At 35.4% G+C, this 24908-nt stretch overlaps 1 protein-coding gene across 2 annotated transcripts in view; it reads right to left on the reverse strand.

The window, feature by feature from the left end:
* The window catches only part of Golgin104 (coiled-coil domain-containing protein 186), a 502507-nt gene that overhangs the window by 273881 nt on the left and 203718 nt on the right, over window positions 1-24908 (reverse strand). For both annotated transcript variants that reach the window (XM_090392368.1, XM_090392369.1), the window contains exon 9: window positions 3285-3465. In XM_090392368.1, coding sequence (XP_090248494.1) covers window positions 3285-3465 — 181 coding nt within the window. The remainder of the gene's footprint in view (window positions 1-3284; window positions 3466-24908) is intronic.

A 24908-nucleotide genomic window follows, 5' to 3' on the forward strand; every position in this document is an offset into this window, starting at 1 on the left:
TGGAATAACTATACTGTTTATTAATTATCTTGAAAAGGGTAAAACAATAACTGTGGAATATTATTGCAATCTTTTAACCAGACTAGACGAAAAAATTCGTGAGAAAAGACCCGGTTTGCAGAAGAAAAAAATTATCTTTCATCGGGACAATGCACCTGCACACAAAGGTGTTTTGGCAATGGGAAAATTAAGGGATCTGCACTATGAATTATTGGAACATCCATCCTATTCCCCAGATTTGGCTCCCTGTGATTTCTATCTTTTTCCAAAACTAAAACTCTTCCTCGTGGGTCAGCATTTTTCTTCAAATCAAGAGGTGATTGCAGCTGTAGAGTGGTATTTTGCAGATCTTACTAAGAACCACTACAGGGACAGGGTAATGGCACTGGAGCATCGCTGAAATAAATGTATCAGTCTTAAGGGAGATTATGTTGAAAAAAAAAAAAATTTGAAATTATAAATTTGTTTTTTCATTGTTAGGCCAAGAACTTTTCAGACCACCCTCATATACACCAGATGACCTTAATGTGAAGGTCTAAACATCAAGTGTTTATTTTGGTTTATATTAAACTAAAGTTTTTACTCTAACACAATAGCTGTTTCCATAATTTTCATGTATTCTGATCACCGTGCAAGCATGAAGGAAAAGAATAACAACTTCCTTATCTCTACTTGTTAATGTGTTCTTCAATACCCAAGTAATCTTATGGGCTACCTTAGCAACCTTAGAAAGGTGTCCTCTAAACCTTAACTCTCAGTCTACCACCATTCCTAAATCTCTAGCTTCATCTATTTCCTGGAGTTCAGTGCCAATGTGATACACGGCTTATAATCTATTTATCCCAAAATGCATAACTTTCCATTTCTCGACATTAAACTGACACCCATTGTCTTTTGCCCATACTGCCAGCCTATTAAAATCGTCTTGCAAGCTCTCCACGTCACCTTGATTAACCAATATTGTACCTAATTTCGCTTCATCAGCAAACAACTGAATATTTCCTTTCAAGTTATTTCCTATATCATTTATGTACAAATTAAACAGCAATAGTCCCAGCACTGAACCTTGTGGCACACCACTAGTCATCTGTTTTTGTCTTGATTCTGCCCCTCCATATACCACTTTTTGACATTTGTCCAGCAGCCACCACCCTCTTAACTACTTAACCAAGTCATATCCATTTCCATTTGTTCTAATTTGCATAACACAGTTTCATATAGTTTTCTGTCAAATGCTTTTGCAAAATCCAGCAAAATCGTCTTGTGGCCATTTTCTTTATCCAACTCAGCTGTTACTCTATTATAAAAAGTTAGCAAATTATTAAGGCATGACCGACCTTTCACAAAGCCACGTTGACCCACATGCAGTACCATATTTTTATTTACCCATTCTTGAATTCTTTTTTTTTTTTAATCAATTTTTGTAGTACTTTTACCTACTTACCTGAGATACTGATTGGTAATTTGCTACTGCAGTCTTAGAACCTCCCTTATGCAAGTGATTTTGCCCTCTTTACACTCCCCTCAAACTCCACCAGAACTAAGACTTAAATTAAAGAGCCTAGTCAAAAGCCAGTTCCCTTGCACATTCTCGCAAAATCCTAGTTATTATCCTATTTAATTCCACAGCTGTATAAGTTCAGCCATCATCCAGGTCTAGCTTCCAAAACACCAGAATAATGCACATATTCTCCTAACAGATCTTTATGCAGTTAAAACATTACTTCCTTCCTTGTGTAATTTTTTTATTCATTTCTTTATATTGTTTTTCCTTAAAACTAATTGTCTGAAGTAAATACAGCCATCCACAATTTCAATAGGAGTGATCTAAATTTGTCATTTCTTTTTTTTAAGTTATGTTTTAATTTTTAAATTTTTTTTCCTGCTTTCTCTGTCATTCACCTAGCATTTCTTAAGTGTCTTCATTTTTTGCTAACATAATATCTAAAAAAAAAAAAGAATTTTTTCCATCAATGTTAATATCATAGTTTTTCTATGAAACATTTTGAGTGATATTGGATCTCCTTGTCTCCTTCCTCTCTCTCTCGCAATGCTGCACTCCTTTCTCTGATGTTCTAACTTTATACTGCTCAATGAGTTCTGATATACAGTTTTTAATAATCTGATATACTTGGCTGGGATTGCCTCTTGTTTTAAGCAGTTTATTTTTCCTGACTGATATAAAGAATCAAGGCTATTTTGAAAATATACAAACCCTAAATATGCAAGAAGATATTACTTTTTTCTGTTACTTGGTTAATAGTCTGGATATTATCTATTGTAAAGAGTCTCACTTAGAAGCACTGCTTGTTCACATAGCTAGATCAATCCAAAAATATTGCGATTCTGTTTAATATAAGAGATATAAAAAATCTGTACAATTGTGATAGCAAACTGATTGGCCTATAGTTATTGTTATCATCTTTGCTACCCTTTCATGTAATAAGATAATCAATGATTTATTCCATTGCAGTGGAATTTTTTTTGTAGTTAAAATATCATTAAACATGTCCAGTATAACTATAACTTTAGGAGACTGCAAACCTCCTCGTTTTATTTATTCTGCTAATATACAATCCTCTCCAGGACTATTATTATTCTTTGCTGACATGAGGACTTTCCATAATTCTTCTATTATGATTGATGGTTCTGTATCTGTCTCATCTAAATTTAGTAGAGGTTTGTGTCTATGTCATTATTAAAATCACCGCAGATTTCCATTATTTTTTTTCTATCGGATTATACTATTCCCACCATCTTTTATTAGTTTTTTCCTTCCATGTAATCATTGTTTGATCATTTCCAGATACTTTTTGTTTTCTATTATGTTGTGAATTGTTCTTAAACTATATTTTCTGATATCATATTTGATTTCTTTTCTAACTTTTGCGATTCTACAAATTTTGTCTTGTCTGTGTTACTTCTGTGTCTCTTCATTTCCTTAATTCTTCCCTTTTTTGATTAGATTACATCCATAAAGTAAGTTGTTTTCTAGATGTTCTATTTGCAGGTAATGGTTTTCTTAAATTTTCTCTTCTGCTAAATGGCTGCAAAAATTGATTATAGCCAATATTTCTTATGACATCATTTTAAAGTTCATTATGGTTTTATATAATTAATTATAAAAAAAAATCAAGAAATAAAATATGCTGCAAATGCTACTATCTTAGATGAAATAATTACTGGCTGAAGCTGGGTGCATCATAATGCATCTCACATATATCAAATAAAAGACTATTAAAAAGGATGGGAAAAGTGGGCTTATCAATATCATTTCAGCTTACTTTATTCTCCAATGTACAATGCTCAGACTGCAAATGTACACTTTTAGCTGTAAGTCTTTCTGTAAATTCCAGTAATTCTCCCTCCTTACTGTGACATGCTTCCATATCAGCTTGCAGTTCTGCATTTGTTTGTCTCAGTCTTTCAACTTCCCGCTGACTGGCTGCAAATTTCTCTTTTTCACTATGTAGAAAAAAAAAACATTTATACAAGTGACATACTACACAAAACAAGAGTTTAATAAAAACTTTTGATACTGATAAAAACAAAATCTCTTTCTTAATAAATAAAATCGCTTAGCAGAATGATTAACAGGATACACTTTTGTGATAAGTAAAAAATTAATATAATTTTATGTATACCACTTCAAATAAATGCACACAGCAAGCTTCTAATAAAAAAAATTTTCTGGACAGAAAAGAATTATTGTATTCTTTAAAAGAATTGCTATTATTAACTACATTTTCATATTTATAACTAAATATTTAAATGCCAATACTCTGCTTGATCAGACTGGCTTTATCTAGTCATTTAAAGAGCTACTCAACAAAAACAGAAATTGCAATGATGGGAAAAAAAAAAAAAAAAAAAAAAAAACATATCAGTGGTGTCGTATGCCCATTTCGGTTGGGTGTGCTGTCGTGGCTTATGTAACCCACGCATAAGCATTTTTATTGATGTATGAAAGTTTTAAGAGTGTATAGCACATCAGTGCTCATCTTAATTGGTCTAATGCAATTAATTGTAGAATAACTTTGAATATTTTAATTTATCTAATTGCAACTGAATCTGTGTGCGGAGTGAGGGACAATGTGTTCGCTAAGATACTATATATTAGAAAACAATAATGAAGGAGAATGCTACATTTGGTTGGTATATTTGAATTACTCAAAGGTGTAAAATTTGGAAGAGGAGGATAAGGCTTACCTCTTTTGCCTACATACTGTGTTTCCATTGTAAATGAGCAAAAAAATTATAAATTTATCAAAAATTATATATTAAAAACTTGCCTACCACGTCAGTTCACACACACTTCACGCATGCAAAACAGATGAAACTCAGAAAACAAAAACAGCAACTCATGACAAATGACGTTCAAATGAATTGGTTGACAATAACCAATCACAGCTTCTAGGTACTATTGTCTCAAGGCTCACCCTGCCTCTCCTTCTGAGAGATTTAAAACTATTAGAATGCTAAGAATTTGACCTGCTGCACCGCCTGTACATCTTTTTAAGGGGCTCAAAGATGTATGTATTTTGAATGCACACCCAGGCTATTAATGCAAATGTGATGCAATGTTTACACATCGAAAAGTGCCCTCTTCATGAAGCATTAGTACATTGTGTTTACTTTTAGCAATCATGCGAAGTCTGCAAACAATTACAGGGGTCTTTAATGGGAATAAATGCAAAAATATAATATCGGTGATATTGCTATTCAGTGGATGAGCACCACACACCTAGCACATCCTGAACATTCACCCCTGACACACACACACACACACACACACACACACCCCAGATGTGTTGTGAATGGTGATGATAGAACTCTTCTTTGTCTCTTTTGACAAAGGGGAGTAAAGGCAAATTTCTCAGAAGAAATCTACCAGTTCTCAGTTCTTCTACAATAAAAATTTGGACCATTTTTGGAATGCCTTAGAGATTTGAATGTTGATTTAATCTTCCATTCTTTCCTTTTAGCCAAGGACAGAAAATCACAGTGAGGACAGCAGCAGTCACAATTGCATGTGATCCAAAAGAGTGATATACACATTCTTTTTGAGATAAATCAAGAAACAGATTACAAGTTTATCAGTCTCCAGAATAAAACCCAAGGAAGTCTGGAATGATGTTTAGCTTCAACAATGGGGTGTACACTGAACTTTGATGAAGTTCATTTGGTACAACCAAATCTCGGCCTATAATAGTGGATTCATTAGTATCCCAGGATATATATATATTCCACAGCCAACAGACATAACACTATAAAAAACTATCTAGAAGTGAACTAAATTAGGCAGAGATCAAAGCTTGGCATCCACGCAATGACCCCCCCCCCCCTCTCATTGGAGAAAAGAATGATTTTGGTGTTTAATCAGACATCATAGAGATATTAAACATTTCTTTGAGCATACAGCTTTTAAAGATTTATTTTGCTGGCCAGTCACTGATAGATGCATACTGGATTGACAGTGACAGTAAAGTTTTGTGACAGTAAGAATTGACTGGTGTGCACGTGCGCGCATGTGTGTGTGTGTGTGTGTGTGTGGAGGTAGAGACTGCTAAGGGATTCAGTGGAATGTTGTAAAATTCTCCACAAGTAGTAAAGAATCTATTAAACATGTATTCCATGACACCTTCTAATTTTGACCCAACATTAACAATTGTGAAAAAGTCATGCAAAGAGAAAGATTATATAGAGAAAAAGAAAAGGAAAAAAAACTTCCAAACCTTCCAGATTCATGGTCTTAGCTCCAATTTATGATGTTCATTTTAATCTGCAATCTACAAAACGAATGAAAGATTGAAATTTGACTCTCCTAACATAAGCTACAATTTCAACTTCTTCAATTACAAACACTCTGTTTCAGTCTTCAAGGTTGCATTTGTACATACGAGGTTTGTCCAGGAAATTCCCAAAACTCCCCAATTATTGCACCAACAAGCATTACTAGCTATGGACTTCATATGCTGCAATCTATTGACAACATTGGGAAATAGCCTAGCAACAACTGTAGGGTAATATTTTGCTTAGTTATTGTACTACATTGTTTGTCAAAATGTGTTTGGTGTGTCTGGCAATTTTTTGTTGTATTTAAAATGGGCGATTCTCATTATCAATGAATTTGTGTGAAGTTTTGTGTCAAATTGGGAAAATCTTTCACGGAGACATTTGAAATGTTAAAAACAAGATTTGGGAATGAGGCTTTAGGCCAGATTCAAACACAAGAGTGGTGGAAACATTTCAAAGATGGCTGAACTTCAGGTGACAATGATCCCCATTCAGGATGACCATCAACATCGAAAATTGAAGAAAATGTTGTAAAAGTTTGTGAAGTCATTCATTCTAATTGCCATTTAACTGCTTGTGAGGTAGCTGAAGAAGTAAACATTTCAAACACTGTCTGTCATGAGATTCTTATGCAAAATTTAAGCATGCATCACATTGCAGCCAAATTTGTGTCTGTCAAAAACAAATTCGAGTTGATGGAGCTTTTCAGTTGATCTTACAAGAATAAACACTTTTTAAAAAACATTATTACCAGGGATCAGACATGGGTTTATGGCTATGATGTCAAAACAAAAGCTCAGTCATCACAGCGAGTGTCAAAAGAGTCACTACAATCCAAAAAAAAGAGATAAGTGCAGTCAAATGTCAAAGTGGCGATGACAGTTTTTTTCAAATTTTTAGGGCATTGTTCACCATGAATTTCTTCCACAAGGCAAGACAGTGAACAAGGAGTATTATCTTGAGGTAATGCAATGTCTTCATGAGGCTATCAGAAAAAAAAAAAAAAAAACTGATGCTTGGAGGAAAACCAATGGATGCTTCATGATAATGCACCCACACACATATCATTACTAATCAATTAATTTTTGGCAAAACACAAAACAACAGTCATTCTGCATCTTGCTTAGTCACCTGACCTTACACCAGCAGACTTTTTTATTCCCCAAACTGAAATTGATGTTGAAAGGCTGGTGTTTTGAGTTGATTGACTCGATAAAGAAAAAACTGCCAGTGGAAATTGTGTAGTATTCTGAAAGAAGCATTCCAGAAATATTTCAAGATAGAAATGCTGGCAGTGGTATATATAAAGTGGAGAAGACAGACCATATTAGAATGTTCAACTTTTGCTAAAATCTTTCTGCTTCATTCTAATGAATTCAGCTGTTTCTTATTATCCTAATGCCAACAACTATTCTGAACTCAGATTTTCTTTTTTTTTTTTAATGGTGATTTTTCTCCAAACTTTTCTAATAGTGAAGTCATATTTCATGGTGATTTTAATATTCACAACTTCACATAGCTTCCCCTTTTCCAACTCTCACTTATCCAGCAGGTAAAAATGTCTAAGCATTTGTTTTCATCAATGATTTCAAACAATTGTCTACCCACCCCTAGGCTACCAGATAATCTTAAATGACTCTCCAAACATGCTTGATCTCATCCTTACCAATGACATTTTCTTAGCATACCTTTTATGTTGTTTACCCTCTAACAAATTCAGACCACAATCATGTGATTTTTTCTTCCATGTAGAGTTTACACACATCTATAATCATCCATACACTGTCTATTGCATATAGCAATATAAGAATACAAAGTGATTTTGTGATTTCTGATTCTCATTTACTTCATTAGACGGTTGTTGTTTTCAATCTTCTGACTCAAAACCTTCACAATGTACTTATTTTTAAAAAAAAAAAAATATTTATAGGTTTGAAAATGTTTACTCTCCATTCCACTTTAAATTTTTCTTCCTTATTTAAACCTTGGTTCTTTGCAACAATGCCAACAATATACAAGACTCATGACTATCACAGCTGGGTTTCAAGATAATCTCCATCAGTTACTCTTCTGTACATACTAACTAAAGCTCAAAATAGTTAAAACCAAAACATCAATATAACCAAAATTAATTAAGAAAGATGAATGAGGGAAATGTACAGCATTTCCAAATGGAAACTGTGTTTTCCAGCACCATGTCATAGAACCTGCTTTCCATCCTGCACCCAATCCTCATATTCATGAACTTGAAAGTCCTCCTCCTAATCCAAAATCAAAGCATTTTGTGTCTCCTTTGCTGTGTTGTTAGTTGAGAGGTTTCCTCTCAACTAACAGATGATGTCCAGCATGGATTCTTTTCTCCTATAATGTGTGTCTGTAATGCACAACTTTGTTTATACATGATAATGTTTATAAATATACATGTTTATAAATAAGGGAATAACATCACCAAAATGCAAAATCATGTTAGCTCATATACAATTTTTCAATAAGTGGCTATGCTTTGTACTACCAAGTAACATCAGGCAAAGGCAAAAACCACCAACCAGCTGAACACAGTGACCTGTGGTGGAAGGAATACACAAAAACACGCACCTCATCTTCGCTCTTATCTTATTTGTCCTACAAGCATGTATTGCACAGTTATGCCAAGTTTGTATACTTTTCTTGATAAAAGTGTTTAATACAGCATCCCCAACATGAGTAAGCGTTCCAGGTTATAAGAATCCAAGTAATGAAAATAAACAGCAGAACATGTTTTTTAAGTGAAATATATAGAAAATAGTGCAGTTTTGCATGTTTGGTCACTAACCCTATTTTTCCTCTAAGTCGTGCTATTTCATTGTGCAAAATTCTATGATTTTTAAGAACATATACTGCATTATAGGAAAAATGATGGTAATAAACATTGCACTACATAAATCAACAAAAAATATCAGCATATTAACTTCTACAGTTCTAAATTCTGATTTCTAAACTATTGTTCACTGTGGTTCTGGTATTGGTAATTTCAATAGTAGCAAAATTCAATCTTCTCTTGTTTCTTGCAATTAAAAAAACCATTTAAAAAAAATCCTTTTAGTCTTACCTCTACACAAAATGGAATTTCCCTTTCTTTGGAGAACTATAACCACTAATCCTTCTTAGCATATAAATATTACAAATACAATGTCCTCAGCAAGAAATTAGATGTTCCCATTCAATCAATGCATTACTTCACTTCTAAAAAACTGTTAACTCAACACTAATTGCCTTTTTTTTTTTTTTTTTTTTTTTTTTTTTTTTTTTTTTTTTTTTTGTGGTGTTCCTAAGATCTTCCTATAAATCCTTGATTCAATATGGAAGAGAATAAGCAGGTTGATCAATGCTTTGTCTCTAACTCAGCAAACACCTTTAATACTAACGTTTAGTTTCTGCAGCTTGCATTTCTTACATGTATAATTCCATAGTTATTATTCAACAAAATGGCATTCTCTATTCTCTTACTCTAAAACAAATGCAGAGTCTTCAATATTCCTTTCATTTTTCTACCTCTTTATTCATTCCCTCAACTGCTGTCATTTGGAATGCTATCTCCTTTACATATTTTCTAAAAAGGAAATAAGGTATAGTTGTTTAACATACAGTACTAAATATATGTTAAACAATTTCTGATGTATGAAATTATTATTATTAGGAGAGACCTCCAGGGAGTCAGGGACTCATCGAGGGAGGCCACATACTATACACACAAACTATCATACTTAATCCTTGAATTCATTAATACTGCTTGCACACACGACATCCGATAGTGATCCATTCCAATCATGCACACCCTATGAGAGAAAAACCTAAACCTCACCCCCCACCCCGCTTCTTAGCAGCATTCATTCTCAGCTTCCAAGGATGTCCTCTCTCCACCCTTCATAAAATTGAAAATTCCATCAAATGAAATCCTGTATGACCCTTTCAGAAGTTTGAAAGTCACAATCATATCACCCTTCTTTCTCCTGTTTGCTATTGTCTGCAGTCTACCAATTCTCAATCTGTCTTCATAATCTATATTCCACAATAATGATATCATTTTTACCACTTTCCTTTGCATTATATCACAGAATCACAATAGAAACCAGGAGACCAGACATGCACAATATAGTCCAAGTGAGGTCTTATCAAGCCCTTCTAGAGATAGAGAGACAAAATGACATCCTTGCATTACAATTATCTTTTGAGTTGTATTTGCAATCTTTGCTACATGGCCCCTGAAATTGAACTTCCTATCTACTAACACTCCAAGATCCCTAGCCTCATCAGTTTCTTCTAGCATAATCCCAGCAATATAATACGACATTAGATATCTAATCAGGCCAAAGTGCATGAACTTTTCGTTTACTGACATTGAACTGACATCCATTTCTCCCTACCCCCTATTCAAATCATTCTGCAAGTACTGCATATCAGTAGCAATCCTGATTACCCTACCTATCTTTGCATCATCAGCAAATAGCTGTTTGTCAAATCCTTCTCAATATCATTAATATACAGATTGAATAAGAGTGGATCAAGAACCGATTCTTGTAGTACACCACTAGTTATCCCCATATACCACTTTTTGATATTGTCAGTCAGCCATCCTTTTATCCATACTAATATTTTATAATCCAAACCCATATTCTCCAATTTATGCAACAGTATTCCTTGCTGTATTCTATCAAAAGCCTTAGCAAAATCCAAAAGTATCATGGGTACTAAAACATGACTCTTCCTTAGTAAACCAATGCTGTTTGCTGCAAACTGGAGATTCTCTGTCAACCCATTTCTGAAAGCAAGCCGTAACCAATTTTTCCAAAATCTTCACCAACACTCCCGAGATACTGATTGGTTGATAGTTGGATACATTGATCTTTGCATCTCCCTTGTGCAATGGGATTATCATACATTCTTTCCATTCCTGCAGATTTTTCATTTAAACTACAATTAAAAAAATTGGGAGGCAGTCATTTTAAGTCCTTTCAGTCCAACAACTACTTAAATTTGTTTGTAGAGGGTGCTATATAGCATGTTAGTTTTTGTGTCTATTATAATTTTGAATCATGACCTCAACTGACTATAAGCATCTTATGTTCAGTCTAAAAAGTATGTTTTGTACCCTGAAAAAGTTAAATTTTAATTCAGCAAAATATGAACTTAATCAATTGTGATGTAGTATTCTGAGTTAATACCATTAAATAATTAAAATGAATAATTGCCAATGCCTAATCAGTTCTATATGTGTTTGCTTTCAACTGATAAAGAGATCTCTTTTCCATAGCATGCTATGGAAAAGAAATCTCCATCAGATCCACTTTTTTTTTTGGTTGTCTATACCATACATATCACTTTGCAAGTCTATCGTGATGTTCAAAATATTAGGAACTATACTGATAGGGAACAATGTACACGCCCTAGACGTCTGCAGAAACTGTCTGGGGAACTCTGCGAAAGGAAAAGATGCCTATATAACTGATCAGGAACTAATCAAGGAATACATCATGCACCTCTCATATATTGAGTAACCCTTACATCTTACACTGTGCCATCATAATGTTTCAAAGCCATCTAACTTACTTCCTCAATTTTTTTTTCCTATCTCTATTTCCCTCCTCTTCTAAGTGAAGAGGAGGGAAATAGGATTTTACTCAATAGAAACTTAACTTAACACCACTTTTAAGAATCCATTGCTAGTATCGGCAGTCTACAAATTCTCAATCGGTCTTCATAATCTGTATTCCACAATCCTGATATCATTTTTAACTTTCCTTTGCACCCTTTGCATTGTATCAGAATCATAATGGAAACCAGGAGACCAGACCTGCACACAATAGTCCAAGCGAGGTCTTATCAAGCCCTTGTAGAGACACAAAATGACATCCTTACATGTGAAAGTTTGTTTCAGCTGGATTTCTAAAAAAATGATGTACAATAGAACAGATACAATGCCACAGAAGAGTCACAGAAGGTTCACATGATAAAAACTAACCATTCATTTTAAACTTTATAGACTTAAAAAAAAAAAAAAAGCCTTTAACTCCATTAATAGAGAAGCAATGTTTAAAATACTCAGCTTCTATGGTCTACCCTCAAAAATCATACAAGCAATCTCAGCACCTTATAAAGATTACAATGCTACAGTAACCTTTAAAACAGAAACATCTGAATCCTTTCTGGTGACAACAGGAGTCCTGCAAGGTGATGTACTAGCACTTTATTTATTCTTGGTATGCTTGGACTACATCTTCCGGACAATCAACACAGAAGATCTTGGTTTTAATATTAGAACATCCACCCACACCATGCAAAAAAACTGATCTTAGCTTTGGTGATGACGTTGTACTTATTGATACAGAACCAACAAATGCACAAAAACATCTCGGTCTACTAGAGGCACAGGCTAAAATTATTGGTCTGCAGATCAACATCCAAAGTATTCTCAATAAGTTATGAATACATTTAATATCAACAATAAAGCCTTAGAAAGAGTAGACTTTCAATATCTTGGATCGTACATCAGCATTACAGAAAATGTAAACAGCTGGTTCTAGTCTTAAATAACAAACTCAGCCCCATCAGGAAATCATCATTAATATCATTAAAGACAAAATTAAGACTATACGATGCAACCAGTAGATCTATCTTCTTGTATGGTTCTCGAACATGGACAATAAGCACCAAGAAACTACAGATCTAATTAACTTATTTGCAACTACATGTTTCGATTGATCCTTGAATACACTTGAATGGACTGTGTCACTAACTCTACTGTGCTAAATCTGGCTAAGCAAGAATACTTGTCAATATAGTCAAAAAAACTACTACAATTCAGACATCTTGAAGTCTCACCCTTCTTGGAATCCCTCATCCTGTACAAACCAGAAGATGGCAATTGCTATAGAGGAAGACCATAATTTGCAATATGTAATTTTTATTAAAAATCTCTTTTCCCTTTTCACATTGTATCATATTGTGAATAAACTATGATGATGATCTCTCTTTCCCTCCTCTTCATTTAGAAGATGAGGGAAAGAGAGAAATCAAAGGATATAAAGAAAGATCATTATATCCTTTGATTGTTAGCATATTCTCTAAAATATCCTCTAATGTCTTTTGATGATGATTAGTTTCTATAATAAATTTAGTTTAATCCTTTACCCAAGTGTAAGCAAACAAAGTTTGCACCTTAAGTATCTTCAGGACTGAGGCAACTCGTGAGGCTAAGGTGGACAACGCTCTCACTCCTTGTCTCAGTATCTCCCTTAATGCAAAACACATCTCCTTGCAGACATGTATAATGCTACATTAAGGGAAGGGCCACTACCCAGAAGAAGTGATACTAAGGCAGAAGCAATGGAGAGGTCATATTTACTTATACAAGCTGCCAAAAGGTGTACCACCTTATTATTAAATTACTCTGGATTTAGAGAAAGATGTTGGAAGTTTATTTTCCACTTGGTTAGATTATAATAAATTTAGTTTAATACTTTATCCAAGTGTAAGCAAACAAAGTTTGTCCCTGAAGTATCTCCAGGACTGAGGAAACTCGTAGTAAAGGTGGACCAAGCTCTCATCACTCCTTGTCTCAGTATCTCCCATAATGCAAAGCACATCTCCGCAAGGAGATGTATGACTGTATGGCTGTATCCTGTATGTTCATGGGTCTGGTTTGCCTGTTTGTGGGATGAAAAACCCTAGGATAAACTGGGGAAAAACTCCACTGTCCACACCCAAGACTGGCTAACTTGGCTATGGCTGAGAATGGTCCTTCAGCTCCTCATGTCTCTGACAGGAATCGAACCTAGGACACTCCTTCCCCAGGCATATGGTTGCGAAGCACACAGTTACTAGGCTAACTGCATGGGCCTTTTACATTCTCCAAAATGGTAGGCAGTATAGTCCACTGTAAATCAGTACACACTTCTGTCTGCCAACGTTTAATGCAAAATGCAATCCAACACCAGTGCATGTCTGGTTGGCAGAGTGGTAAGAGTATCTGCTCTCCAGCCAAACTGCAGGTTTGAATTCCACCATGGGCATGGATGCTTGTGATTGTCTGTGAAAATACTAATGGCAGTGGTGGGCAGTAGATGTCGTTGGTGTAGAATGATGATGATATTTGTGGTTTGCTGTAGTTTGTGGATTGAGTGGTGGAGACAGAGTTGTAGAGTAGGTGCCCTCCCTTGATGAGTCTTTGAACTCCTTGGCAGTATTAAGTAATACTACTACTACCAATAATGACTAACTTTCAATGGTTGTACTTGTAATACACATAAATTATGTATAAGCACAGCAGAAATAAAGTATAAATAAAGTAATGATACTTTAAAAATCAGATATTTTGGAGTAAATCATACAGTACATCTTTAGTGGTGAATTTTTGCTTGCACTTTTAGTGACAGTTCAGGAGAACATAACAGAAAAATTAACATAGACACACAAAAAAAAAAAAAAAAAATTCTGGTCTCGTTAGCGTATCAGCTCTGCAGCCAAACGGCTGCGGGTTCGAATCCCACCGTGGGCGTGGGCGTGGATGTTTGTGTTTGTCTGTGAAAATACTAGTGGCGGTGGTGGGCAGTAGATGGCATTGATGTATTGAGTGGTAAAGACTAAGAGTTGTAGAGTAGGTGCCCAACTCCTCCCTCAATGAGTCTTTGGACTCCTTGGAGGTGTGACATAATAATAATTATATATGTACACTAGGGGCTATGCCCCCCCTGGAGGCTACAGCGCCCAACCTCCTGTGTTCTGGACTGGTAGGCCGGTTCTCCTTGAATTCTGATGACTCGACACTCAGGGTAGCCCGAGTGTTAAGTCTTCAAGGGGGGGGGGACTCTTCCCCCTGGTGCCTAAGGCACCCAACCCCCCATGTTCCAGACTGGTTCTCCTTGAATTCTGATGACTCGAATTTTGAAGACTTGAAAGGGAGTCCTAATTCCTAATTTTCCATCATCTGCAAACAGCTGCATATCATTAGCTAAACCAATCCCAATATCATCAATATACAAATTGAACAACAATGGTCCCAAAACTGACCCCTACAGTACACGGCTAGTGACTTTCCTCTTTTGGGATGCTGAACCTCCATATACAACTTTCTGATACCTATCTGACAGCCAGTCACTGATTCAACGCAGAAGTCTGTTATCCAATCCTACCTGTTTCAATTTATTTAACAGCTTGTGTTTTGCAGTCTGTCAAAAGCTTTTGCATCTCCAAGGCATTTGTAACCTTGTTATAGTACATAAGTTAGTAAAACATGATCACCATTTAACAAACCCATGCTGATATCTACAGAGAATACTGGTTATCAACTCATTTCTGTCCTACTTCTCACCAATCCCTCTAGTATTCACCTTGTGCAGTGGAACAATTTTAACTTCTTTTCACTCCCTTGGAACCTGTGCTGTTGTAAGACTCTTATTAAACAGGCACACCAATGCTACTGCCAATTACCTGGAACATCCCCTTAATACAGGTGGTGATATGTCATCAAATCCTATCACCTTATTGACATCAAGGTTATTTATTCCTCAAATTCCACCTTCTCACACACAATTAAGCCATCCTCTCCTATGTCTTCTACACTTAATTTTCTCGTGATTCCACCCTGGTCAGGATGAAACACCTTTATAAATTGATCACTAAATATCTCAACAATGTCTTCTGCAGCAGTTACCATTCTACCATTTTCATCCATTAACATTATCCTGCCATAATCATTTTGGATAAGTCATCATTCAGTTTAAATTAGGATGATGTAACAAGCCCTCTGACACTCACTGAACAAATATTTATGCTTAGAATGGTTTCTGTGGATGAGCAGGATTCTTTTCAAAGCATTCTGTGTTGAAGCCATGCTTAGCTAGACCAGAACACTGATATCTCACCACAATGAATGCAGCTTTGAAAACAGTTGAAATGGTTCAATATGGAATAAGAATTTTTTAATTTACAGTAAGTGCACAGCTGGCAGTGAAACTGAACTTACTCATTAACCTTCATGTTGAACTGATGAATAAGTGTTACCCACACGTTTTACTATCATTTCTTGATTTTTGCTGCACTGTGTAACAATGCATATCATTTCTGCTAGTTCCTAAAATCATTTTACTTAACTCTAGTATATGTATGGCAATGCACTTTGTTCCCAAATAATATTATTCTTTTCATTAATAAGTGAAAAACTAAACCAGGCTTCACTGTTGCTAATTTAGGAGTTTATTTCTTCGCCATTCTGTTATGAAGAGTGGTATAGGAAACATTCATTTCCAGATTTTTTTTTTAAGAGGAAATAGCAAAATTGAGATAAAATTTTAGAATTCTAGTTTTCAGGAAATAATTCACTCAATTAAAAAAATAATAACAATTAACAAATTTAAAGGAATTTACAACAGTAATTATGCTGATAATTCCTAATTATTATTATTTTTATAACATTTGACACAGTTCAACACCAAAGCCACAAAACAAATTTCTCCTCCTCTTCAAATACATCTCTTCACTGCTGTCCTCTTGAACAGTCTCCCACCACATAGCTCTCATGCATGGAGTATCTTCAATGTGTAAATTAGAAAAAAACGTACCTTACTTTGCAATACATCTTTCAAAATATAATGACATAGAAAAAAGAACTCTCTCTCACACACACACAATTTCTCCTTTAACAAAATTCAGACTAACGAGTGAAAGAACAAATCTCTAATCTTCAATATGGAGAAACAATCTGCTATAGTCAAACTTGAATAAATATAATAATTTTTTTTAAAAAAATTCTTTCTTAATAATAGCTGAAAGTTGCACCAGTCAAACAAGTGCCTTATTATTTAATATTAAACCTATTATTTTGTTCTTTCAGAGGACCCTATAAACCCTTAGAAGACCAATCCCCTAGGTAGTGGATGTGGGATTCCACCAGATATGGTAGGATAGTTCAAATAAGCTGAATATAGACCAGAGGACCAACAAGGGTATTGATTCTATTGATTGAGTAGTAAAAGAAGTGGCTATCCTCATCGTCTAGCTTGGTCTGGTCTCTTCTTCCACTTACTTTGAATCAGACTCCTTTCTTTCTTTTCTTCAGGAGGGCAAAATCTGACTTTCACCTCCTCGTGGTGCCCTCTGAATAATCTAATAACAGCAGCATCTTTTTACTCATCATGGAGACAAAGTTTAATGATTATAACTATGCTGCTATAATCATTAAACTTTGTTTAATGATTATAGCAGCATAGTTATGCTGCTATAATCATTATATAGCAGCATTTCCAAATCAAGAGTCAGCCAACATGACTCTTGATTTGGAAATGATGTCAGAGTTGAGAAATGAGCAAATCATTTCACCCATTACAAGAAATATCAATATCATCAAATGTAATTTAAATGGTATCGTTGCTCCAGTAAGCAAAGAAAACTAAATGAAACATGATGCTGATATTATCTGCATCCAAGAAACCAAACTTCGACAAACTAGCAGATTAAACATCAAAAACTATGATATCATACGACAAGATAGGCCTACTGACCAAAATGGAGGAGGGCTCCTGACACTAATTCAAAACTTGTCCTATAAAGTTGCTGAACATAATAGCAGAAGGAACTGAAATACAAGGAAAATAAAAGGCCATTAAACATATTCAATTGTTATCATCCTCCTAACAAACCCAGACCAAATCTTTCCAGTGTATCCCATCTCTTTGAAGAAAATTCCATTATCTTAAGAGACATGAATAGCAAACACCTATTATGGGGTTCTGAGGAAATAAGAAGAGGAATGAGAAGGAGGAATTTTTGGCCTTTTGGTTAGTTCTTCCTGGCCACAGGTTATTGGCATTAGTGAGACATGGCTAACAGAAGATGATATAGTTAGTGGGGTAGAATGTGAGGGGGAACAGTGTGTTCAGGAAAGACAGAGAGAAAAGAATGGGAGGGATGAGTGTTATTGATGATAGCTGATGAACTGCAGCCAAAGAGAATAGTTCAACTTCGGGACAGTGAAAATAGCGCATTTGGTGCTATCTGGTGTAAGACTGAAGTCAGCAGAACAAAATTTACAGTTGGGTGCTGCTATAGACGAGGCGATGGAATAGATGATGGAGATAGTATGCATAGGCAAATAGACTCAATGAGTGGAGGACAGGTAATTATTATGGGAGATTTCAACTATGGCAACATTGATTGGAGGGAGGAGAGGACAAATGGGGAGGAAGGAAATGAATTTTATGCAGTTACTAAGGGATAACTACCTGAGACAGCATGTAATGGAATATACTAGTGGTTCGAGAGTGCTCGAAATTGACTGAGAAATCTGAGAAATTGACTATTATGAATATGACCATATTGCCATCAATTGGTGAGAGTGATCATAAGGTCTTGACCTGGGAAGTGGCTAAATGTGTGGAATTTTCAATTAAGGCAGGGTACATGTGGAATTACTCGGCTGGTAAGTATGACAAGCTTAGGAGATTGCTTGGATCAGTGCCATGGCATGTTAAACTGCAATGGCTGGATGTTGATAGTGCATGGGAAGTGGTTAAGGAGCAACTGAGCGAGGTAATGGCTGACTGCATACCTAGAGTCCGGAGAGTAAATCAAGAGGGAGTTAAATGGATGAATAACACCATTAAGCTTGAGCTGCAAAAAAAGAAACAATTGCGGATTAAATTTAAGGAGAAAGGAGACCTGCAGGCACACGAACAGTACAAAGCACAGGCCAGAAGGGTAACTAATGTGGTAAGAAAAGCAAAGCAGATTATGAAAGGAAATTAGCAATGCAAGTTAAAATGAATCCCAAACAGTTCTTTCGACATGCTGCAAGTAAAAGAAAAAATGTATACGGCAAAATGATTTTAAGGAATGCCGATGGCAGGGAGGTAACTGAATCAGCTGAAATAGAATTACTAAGCGAACACTTTGCAAGAGTATATCATACGGGCTGTGATATTGCAAGAATGAGAGAACAAATGGCTGATACAGGAATTGAAGTGAATAAAATCGAGGTGAATAGTATATTACAGAACCTTAATGTAAATACATCTGTGGGATTGGATGGTATACCAGCTCAAGTCTTACGTGAAGTGGCAAAGGAAATGTCAGTTCAATTGATCATAATGTTTAATTTAAGTCTCAGCTCTGGGTTAGTCCCGAGGGGGGGGGGGGGTGGAAAGAGAGGAAAATAGTTCCATTGCATAAAGGAGGTTTCAAGACTGCTGTTGCAAATTACCGACCAATCAGCATATCAGGAATCATTGTCAAGGTTTTGGAGATATTAGTCAGGAACAAAATACAGGAATGGATAGATGAAAATGGGATACTGTATGTAGACAGCATGGTTTTTTTATAAAACCTGCTCACGTTTTATAATACAGTGATGGCTGAACTAGATAAGGGTAATAGATTTACAGTGATACTGCTGGACTTTGCTAAGGCTTTTGACAGGATACCGCATGGAATTCTAATTAGTAAACTGCAGCACATGGGGATGGATATAGGGTTGGTGAGATGGGTAGGAGGCTGGTTGATGGAGAGTTATCAGAGAGTAGTTTATTCAGGAGTGGAGTCCAAAAGAAGGCCTGTTACTAGTGGTGTGCTGCAGGGTTTTGTTCTTGAACCACTGCTATAGGAAAGTATCTGAGAGGAACTGTTCATTTATTTGCTGATGATGCAAAGTTGGGTATAGCAATAGTGAATGCACATGATGTAAAATTTTTGCAGGATGATTTGGATAGATTGGCAGTCTAGGCTAATGAGAATGGTTGTCAGTTTAATGTAGCAAAGTGTAAGGTTATGCATTTTGGGGTGAAAAAATTAGCAGCAGTATATCACATTGGTGGAACTGTACTACAGGAGGATGAAGCCAGAAATTTGGGTGTTTTAGTGGATAGGGAGTTGAAGTTTATGGAGCACATAGCAAACGTGCCTAAATCAGCTCATCAGATCACTTGATTACTGAAGAATATTTTTGATAAGCAGAGATAAGCAAGTTATTGTTCCTCTTTATCGAGCCTTAATAAGACCCCATCTTGACTACTGTGCCCAGATCTGGGCCCCTGGTTTCTTCTTGATGGGGAGGAGGTAGAGATGATCCAGAGGCAGGTGACCAAGATGATAGCTGGTCTATGGAATGAACCTTATGAGAACAGGTTGAAGATCTGTGGGTTACAGAAATTGGTTGATATTCGGAAAAGGGGGTGATATGATTGAGACATTCAAATTACTGAAGGGGTTTTACAAGATTAATACAGAGGAAATTTTTCGGAACAGGCTTGGTGACGGGAGAAATATTGGAGAACTTGGTGATGAGGCCATCCATGGAAAATGAGCAAGAGTGTTAGAACTAGGTTTTTTACTTGGAGAGTGGTGAATGAATGGAATAAGTTGCCAGAGTTTGTTGTGGGTGCCATGACTGTGAATGAGTTCAAAGCAAAGTATGATAGATACCATGCGAATGCTGAATAGTTGTTCTTGATATGATGTTTAGGGCTTCCCTTGATGAGTCTAAGGACTCTTTAATAATAATAATAAATAAACTCGAGAGGAAAAAACCTGAGTAATTTCTTACATGAAACAGGACTAATAACGCTCAACAGTGGAGAACCCACTTATCTATCTCATTCTTATGGTACAAAAGATGCCCTAGATATTACTGCTGTGTTTCCAGATCTTCATGAGAAAGCTATTTGTTCTGTTCTGGAACCAGTAGGAAGTGACCATACCTCAATATTAACTGACTCAAAAATGATCAGACCCACCCAAAAAGAAAATGTCACCACAACTTCCAAAAGGCAAATTGGGAGGAATTACAAGGATGAAGTAAACAAAATGCTAAAAGATCACACCCATACCATGATGACCTAGACAAAAACTACATAATTTGGAAGAATACTACCCTAAATGCAGCAAAGAAAAGTATCCCAAAGGGCTACAGGAGAAAAGTTATTTCAAACTACACAAAGGTTCACGAGGAACTTGCCAGTAAAATAATTAAAAGAAATTAATTATTTAACATCTTAAAAATTGGAAGCTCTCCAGAAATCAGGTTCGAGTACAATAAGACAAATGCTGAAATTAAACATAAATATAATATACTACAAAGAACTAAGTGGCAAGAATTCTGCCACAAATTAAATCCAAACACTTCAGATATCAAACTTTGGAAATTGACTGCTAATACAAAGAGACCTACCAAAGCAAGTGAAACTAACACACTAAAAGACCCGGATGAATATATATATAATATAAATACAAATTATTTCAGCATCCATTTACAATCTTTGAATTGAGAGATGCCTTGAAGAGAATAGTTATAAATAAATCATGTTGACTGCATAACATACATGGAATTATGATCAAGAAGCTTCCTCCCCTAGTCCTAGATTGGCTACTTCACTTATACAACAATAGCCTAAAACAAGGAAAAGTTCAAAAAAAAAAAAAAAAAAACTGGAAAACAGCCATAATCATACCAATTTTAAAGCCTAACAAACCTCAAGACCAACTAGGAAGTTATTGCCCAATTTCACTTACTACAATTCCAGGCAAACTGATGGAAAAAATGATACTTCAATGTTTGAATTACTATCTATACAAAAATACACCTGATCAACTTTTCTACTTAACTCAGTCAATTCAAGATTTTCAGTTCAAACCTACCAAATCCACCATTGCAGCTTTTATAGATTTCAGCAATGCGTTTGACAAGGTGTGGAGGCAGAAACTCTTTTCCAAGCTTTGTCACATTGGAATAGAAGGAAAGATTCTAAACTGGATTTAGACTTTCTAAGAAATAGAACAATGAGTTGGAATAAATAATTTTTCCAAGAAAGTGAAAATCAGACAGGGACTCCCTAAAGGCAGTATTTTGAGCCCACTTCTTTTTTCCATCTACTTAAATGACTCAGATAAAAATATAAATAAAGAAACAAAGACAGCTATGTTTGCTGATGATTTAGTCCTATTCTCAACTCATAACAATCTAGAAACAGCAGGTCACATATGTAAGTACTGTCAAAACCAAATAAATCAAAATTAACCCTACTAAATCAGAAATTTAGTAGGGTTAAACACAAACTACACAAGGCTTCCGAGATAATTTTTCAGTGGATTTCAGCTCATGTGGGATTAAAGGGAAATGAAACTGTAGATGAAGTAGTAAAAATGGTTGCAACATTATTATTATTACGGGTATCTCCATGGAGTCAGTAGACTCTTGCGGAGATCCCAATTAATTAATAATCACCTCAGAAAGTGGAGACCAGAGATTAAGCTATACAATCAACTAATTACATTTAACGAAAACCCCAACTACCTTGGAGCTACTCTGGATCCATCATTAAGCTTTAATAAACATATTAACAATGTTGCAGTCAGAGTAAAAAGAAGAATAAATATCGTGAAAAGAAGTATCTCAGGCAGAGAATGTGGAGCTGATGCTAAAAGCTTAAAAGTCACATACACCTCTATTATCCGACCCATAACGGAATATGATGTGCCCATCTGGATGTAAACATCACAAACCAGTTCAGACAAGATTATAAAAATTCAGAAAAATGCAGCTAAAATCAGATGTGGACTAAGGAATACCACTCCTGTTAAAATAGCAGAATTCAAATCCAACCTTGCTCTTTTGAAAATTAGGTGGCAAGAAAACCTTACTAAATTTGTAGAAAAAAAAGGGCTAACCTTGCACATCAGTGAATTCTTTAAAAAGTGGCAACCAACAAACAGAATAAAGAAAAAATCAACAATGCATAAAATCATGGAAACCAAAATTCCCTCAGACTGTCCAAATAAAATAACCAAATACCTAGCATTTCCTCCAAATTAAGACAGGAAAAATACAGTTATTAATTTTGAAATAGAGAAACATGAGAAAGAAAGAAAACTTAGAAATTCCCAAACTTGCACTCTCAAAAATAATGACATGATTCAATAAAGATCCACACAGATGTCTCCAAAAATCCAAATGGAATTCCAGGAGTGGCATGCTCATCTATGGCTCTCAAAATATAGGACTAAAAACAAATATTTTTTACAGATTCCTTAGCAGCCCTTCAAGCTATTAAGAACTAATACACTAGCCACCAAGAAATACTTCAAGACATAACAAAAAACACAAACTACACAAGGATTCCTTAGCAGCCCTTCAAGCTATTAAGAACTAATACACTAGCCACCAAGAAATACTTCAAGACATAACAAAAAACACAAACTACACAAGGATTCCGAGATAATTCTTCAGTGGATTTCATCCCATGTGGGATTAAAGGGAAATGAAACTGTAGATGAAGTAGCAAAAATGGCTGCAACATTATTATTACAGGTATCTCCATGGAGTCAGTAGACTCATCGTGGAGACCCAAACTATCAAAACAATATCTATCATATCTGTTCTTGAATTCATTTACAGACGAAGAACTCACAACTGAGTCAGGCAATGCATTCCATTCATTCACCACCCTCCAGGCAAAAAACCTTGTTCTCACGCCCTTGTTAACCACACTTTTCCTTAATTTCCAGGGATGACCTCTTGTTCTTCCATCACTATCACACAGCTGAAACATTCCCCTTCATCAATCTTATAAAAAACTTTTAGTAATTTAAATGTTTCCATCATATCCCCTCTTCTCTGCCTATCAACCAACCTCTGCAATCCACAAGCTCTCAATCTATCAATGTAGAGAGCATTTTTTACATCACTAACCAACTTAGCTCTCCTCTGAACCCTTTCCACAACCTCCTCATCTCTCCAAGGAATCCAGGTGACCAGACCTGAGCACAGTAATCCAAATGTAGAAGTATTCAACGCTTTATAAGGGGAATAATAACCTCTTTATTTCAGGATGTTAGTATGTTCCTCAATAACCAAGTAATTCTGTGTGCAATCTTGGACACCTTAGTAATGTGTCCCGTGAACTTCATCTCCCTATCTACCAACACCCCTAAGTCCCTAGCCTCATCAATCTCTTGGAGTACTGTTCCATCAATGTAGTACACAGCTGGTAATCTTTTAATCACAAAATGCATAACTTTACACTTTTCCACATTGAACTGACATCCATTTCCTTTTGCCCATTTTACCAGCTTATTTAAATCATCCTGCAAACTCTCAACATCAGCTTGATTTTTTATTGCGCTACCCAACTTTGCATCATCAGCAAACAATTGAATATCTCCCTATATCATTTATGTACAAATTAAACAACAATGGCCCAAGCACAGAGCTAGTGTATCAGTTCTTAACATCAAGTGATACCACAGATTTTGATATTTTTAAAACTACTCAAAAAGAAAAGGTAAAAAGAATGATTCTCCAGGACATGAATCACTAATGATATTCAGCAGAAAAACCATGAACTACCATCAACTCCAACTTTAATTGCTGTGCCACTACCATGATCTCTTACTTCAAGACCAATCAAATTTAGCAATGGCACAAAAATCTTCCCCATCTGCAAAATATGTAACATCGAGGAAGCATCACAATTGCATTTACTAAATTGTATTAACATGTCTAAATGTGAACTTTATAACAACCCAGAAAAGGTGCTTTATAAAATACATGAATTTGATCTCTATGATCTGATGTAATAATACCATTGGATAATAAAATAAATAAATAATAAAAAAAAGTTGCTCGATTTAGTCTCTTTCTTGATCTACTTTCCTTTTCAACCCTAATGCTATTATAATATTTGAATGCCAGGATCTTCCTTTTCCAGCTTAATTCCTGAATTGGGGGCATTAAAATCTTCCAACTAAGGCAAATGAATCTTTTCCCTGAGTCAGCAACATACCTAAGAGAAGGTATGTTGCCGAAATCAAATTTTGGTTCAACAGGCTGGGATTTCATGATATATCAGCTCCCTGTCTGGATAAAAATAATATTGCTCAAAATCTCAGGGCAAAAAAGGAAATAGCAGTAAATCTTCTTGGCAATGACTTTTCAGGAAAACAATGATATTTGAGATGGAATATATGCACAGTCTAAATATCTATTTTATCTTTTATATGTATCTATATAAATATCTGGAAGTAGAAAACAAAAAGAAGATGCTATAGTTCTAAGATAAACAAAAAAAAAAAAAAAAACCAAGAATTTTGAA

The sequence above is a fragment of the Typopeltis vanoorti genome, chromosome 5, assembly GCF_054136105.1.
Source record: "Typopeltis vanoorti isolate ZY-2024b chromosome 5, IOZ_Tvanoo_1.0, whole genome shotgun sequence".
Taxonomy (NCBI): Eukaryota; Metazoa; Arthropoda; class Arachnida; order Uropygi; family Thelyphonidae; genus Typopeltis; species Typopeltis vanoorti.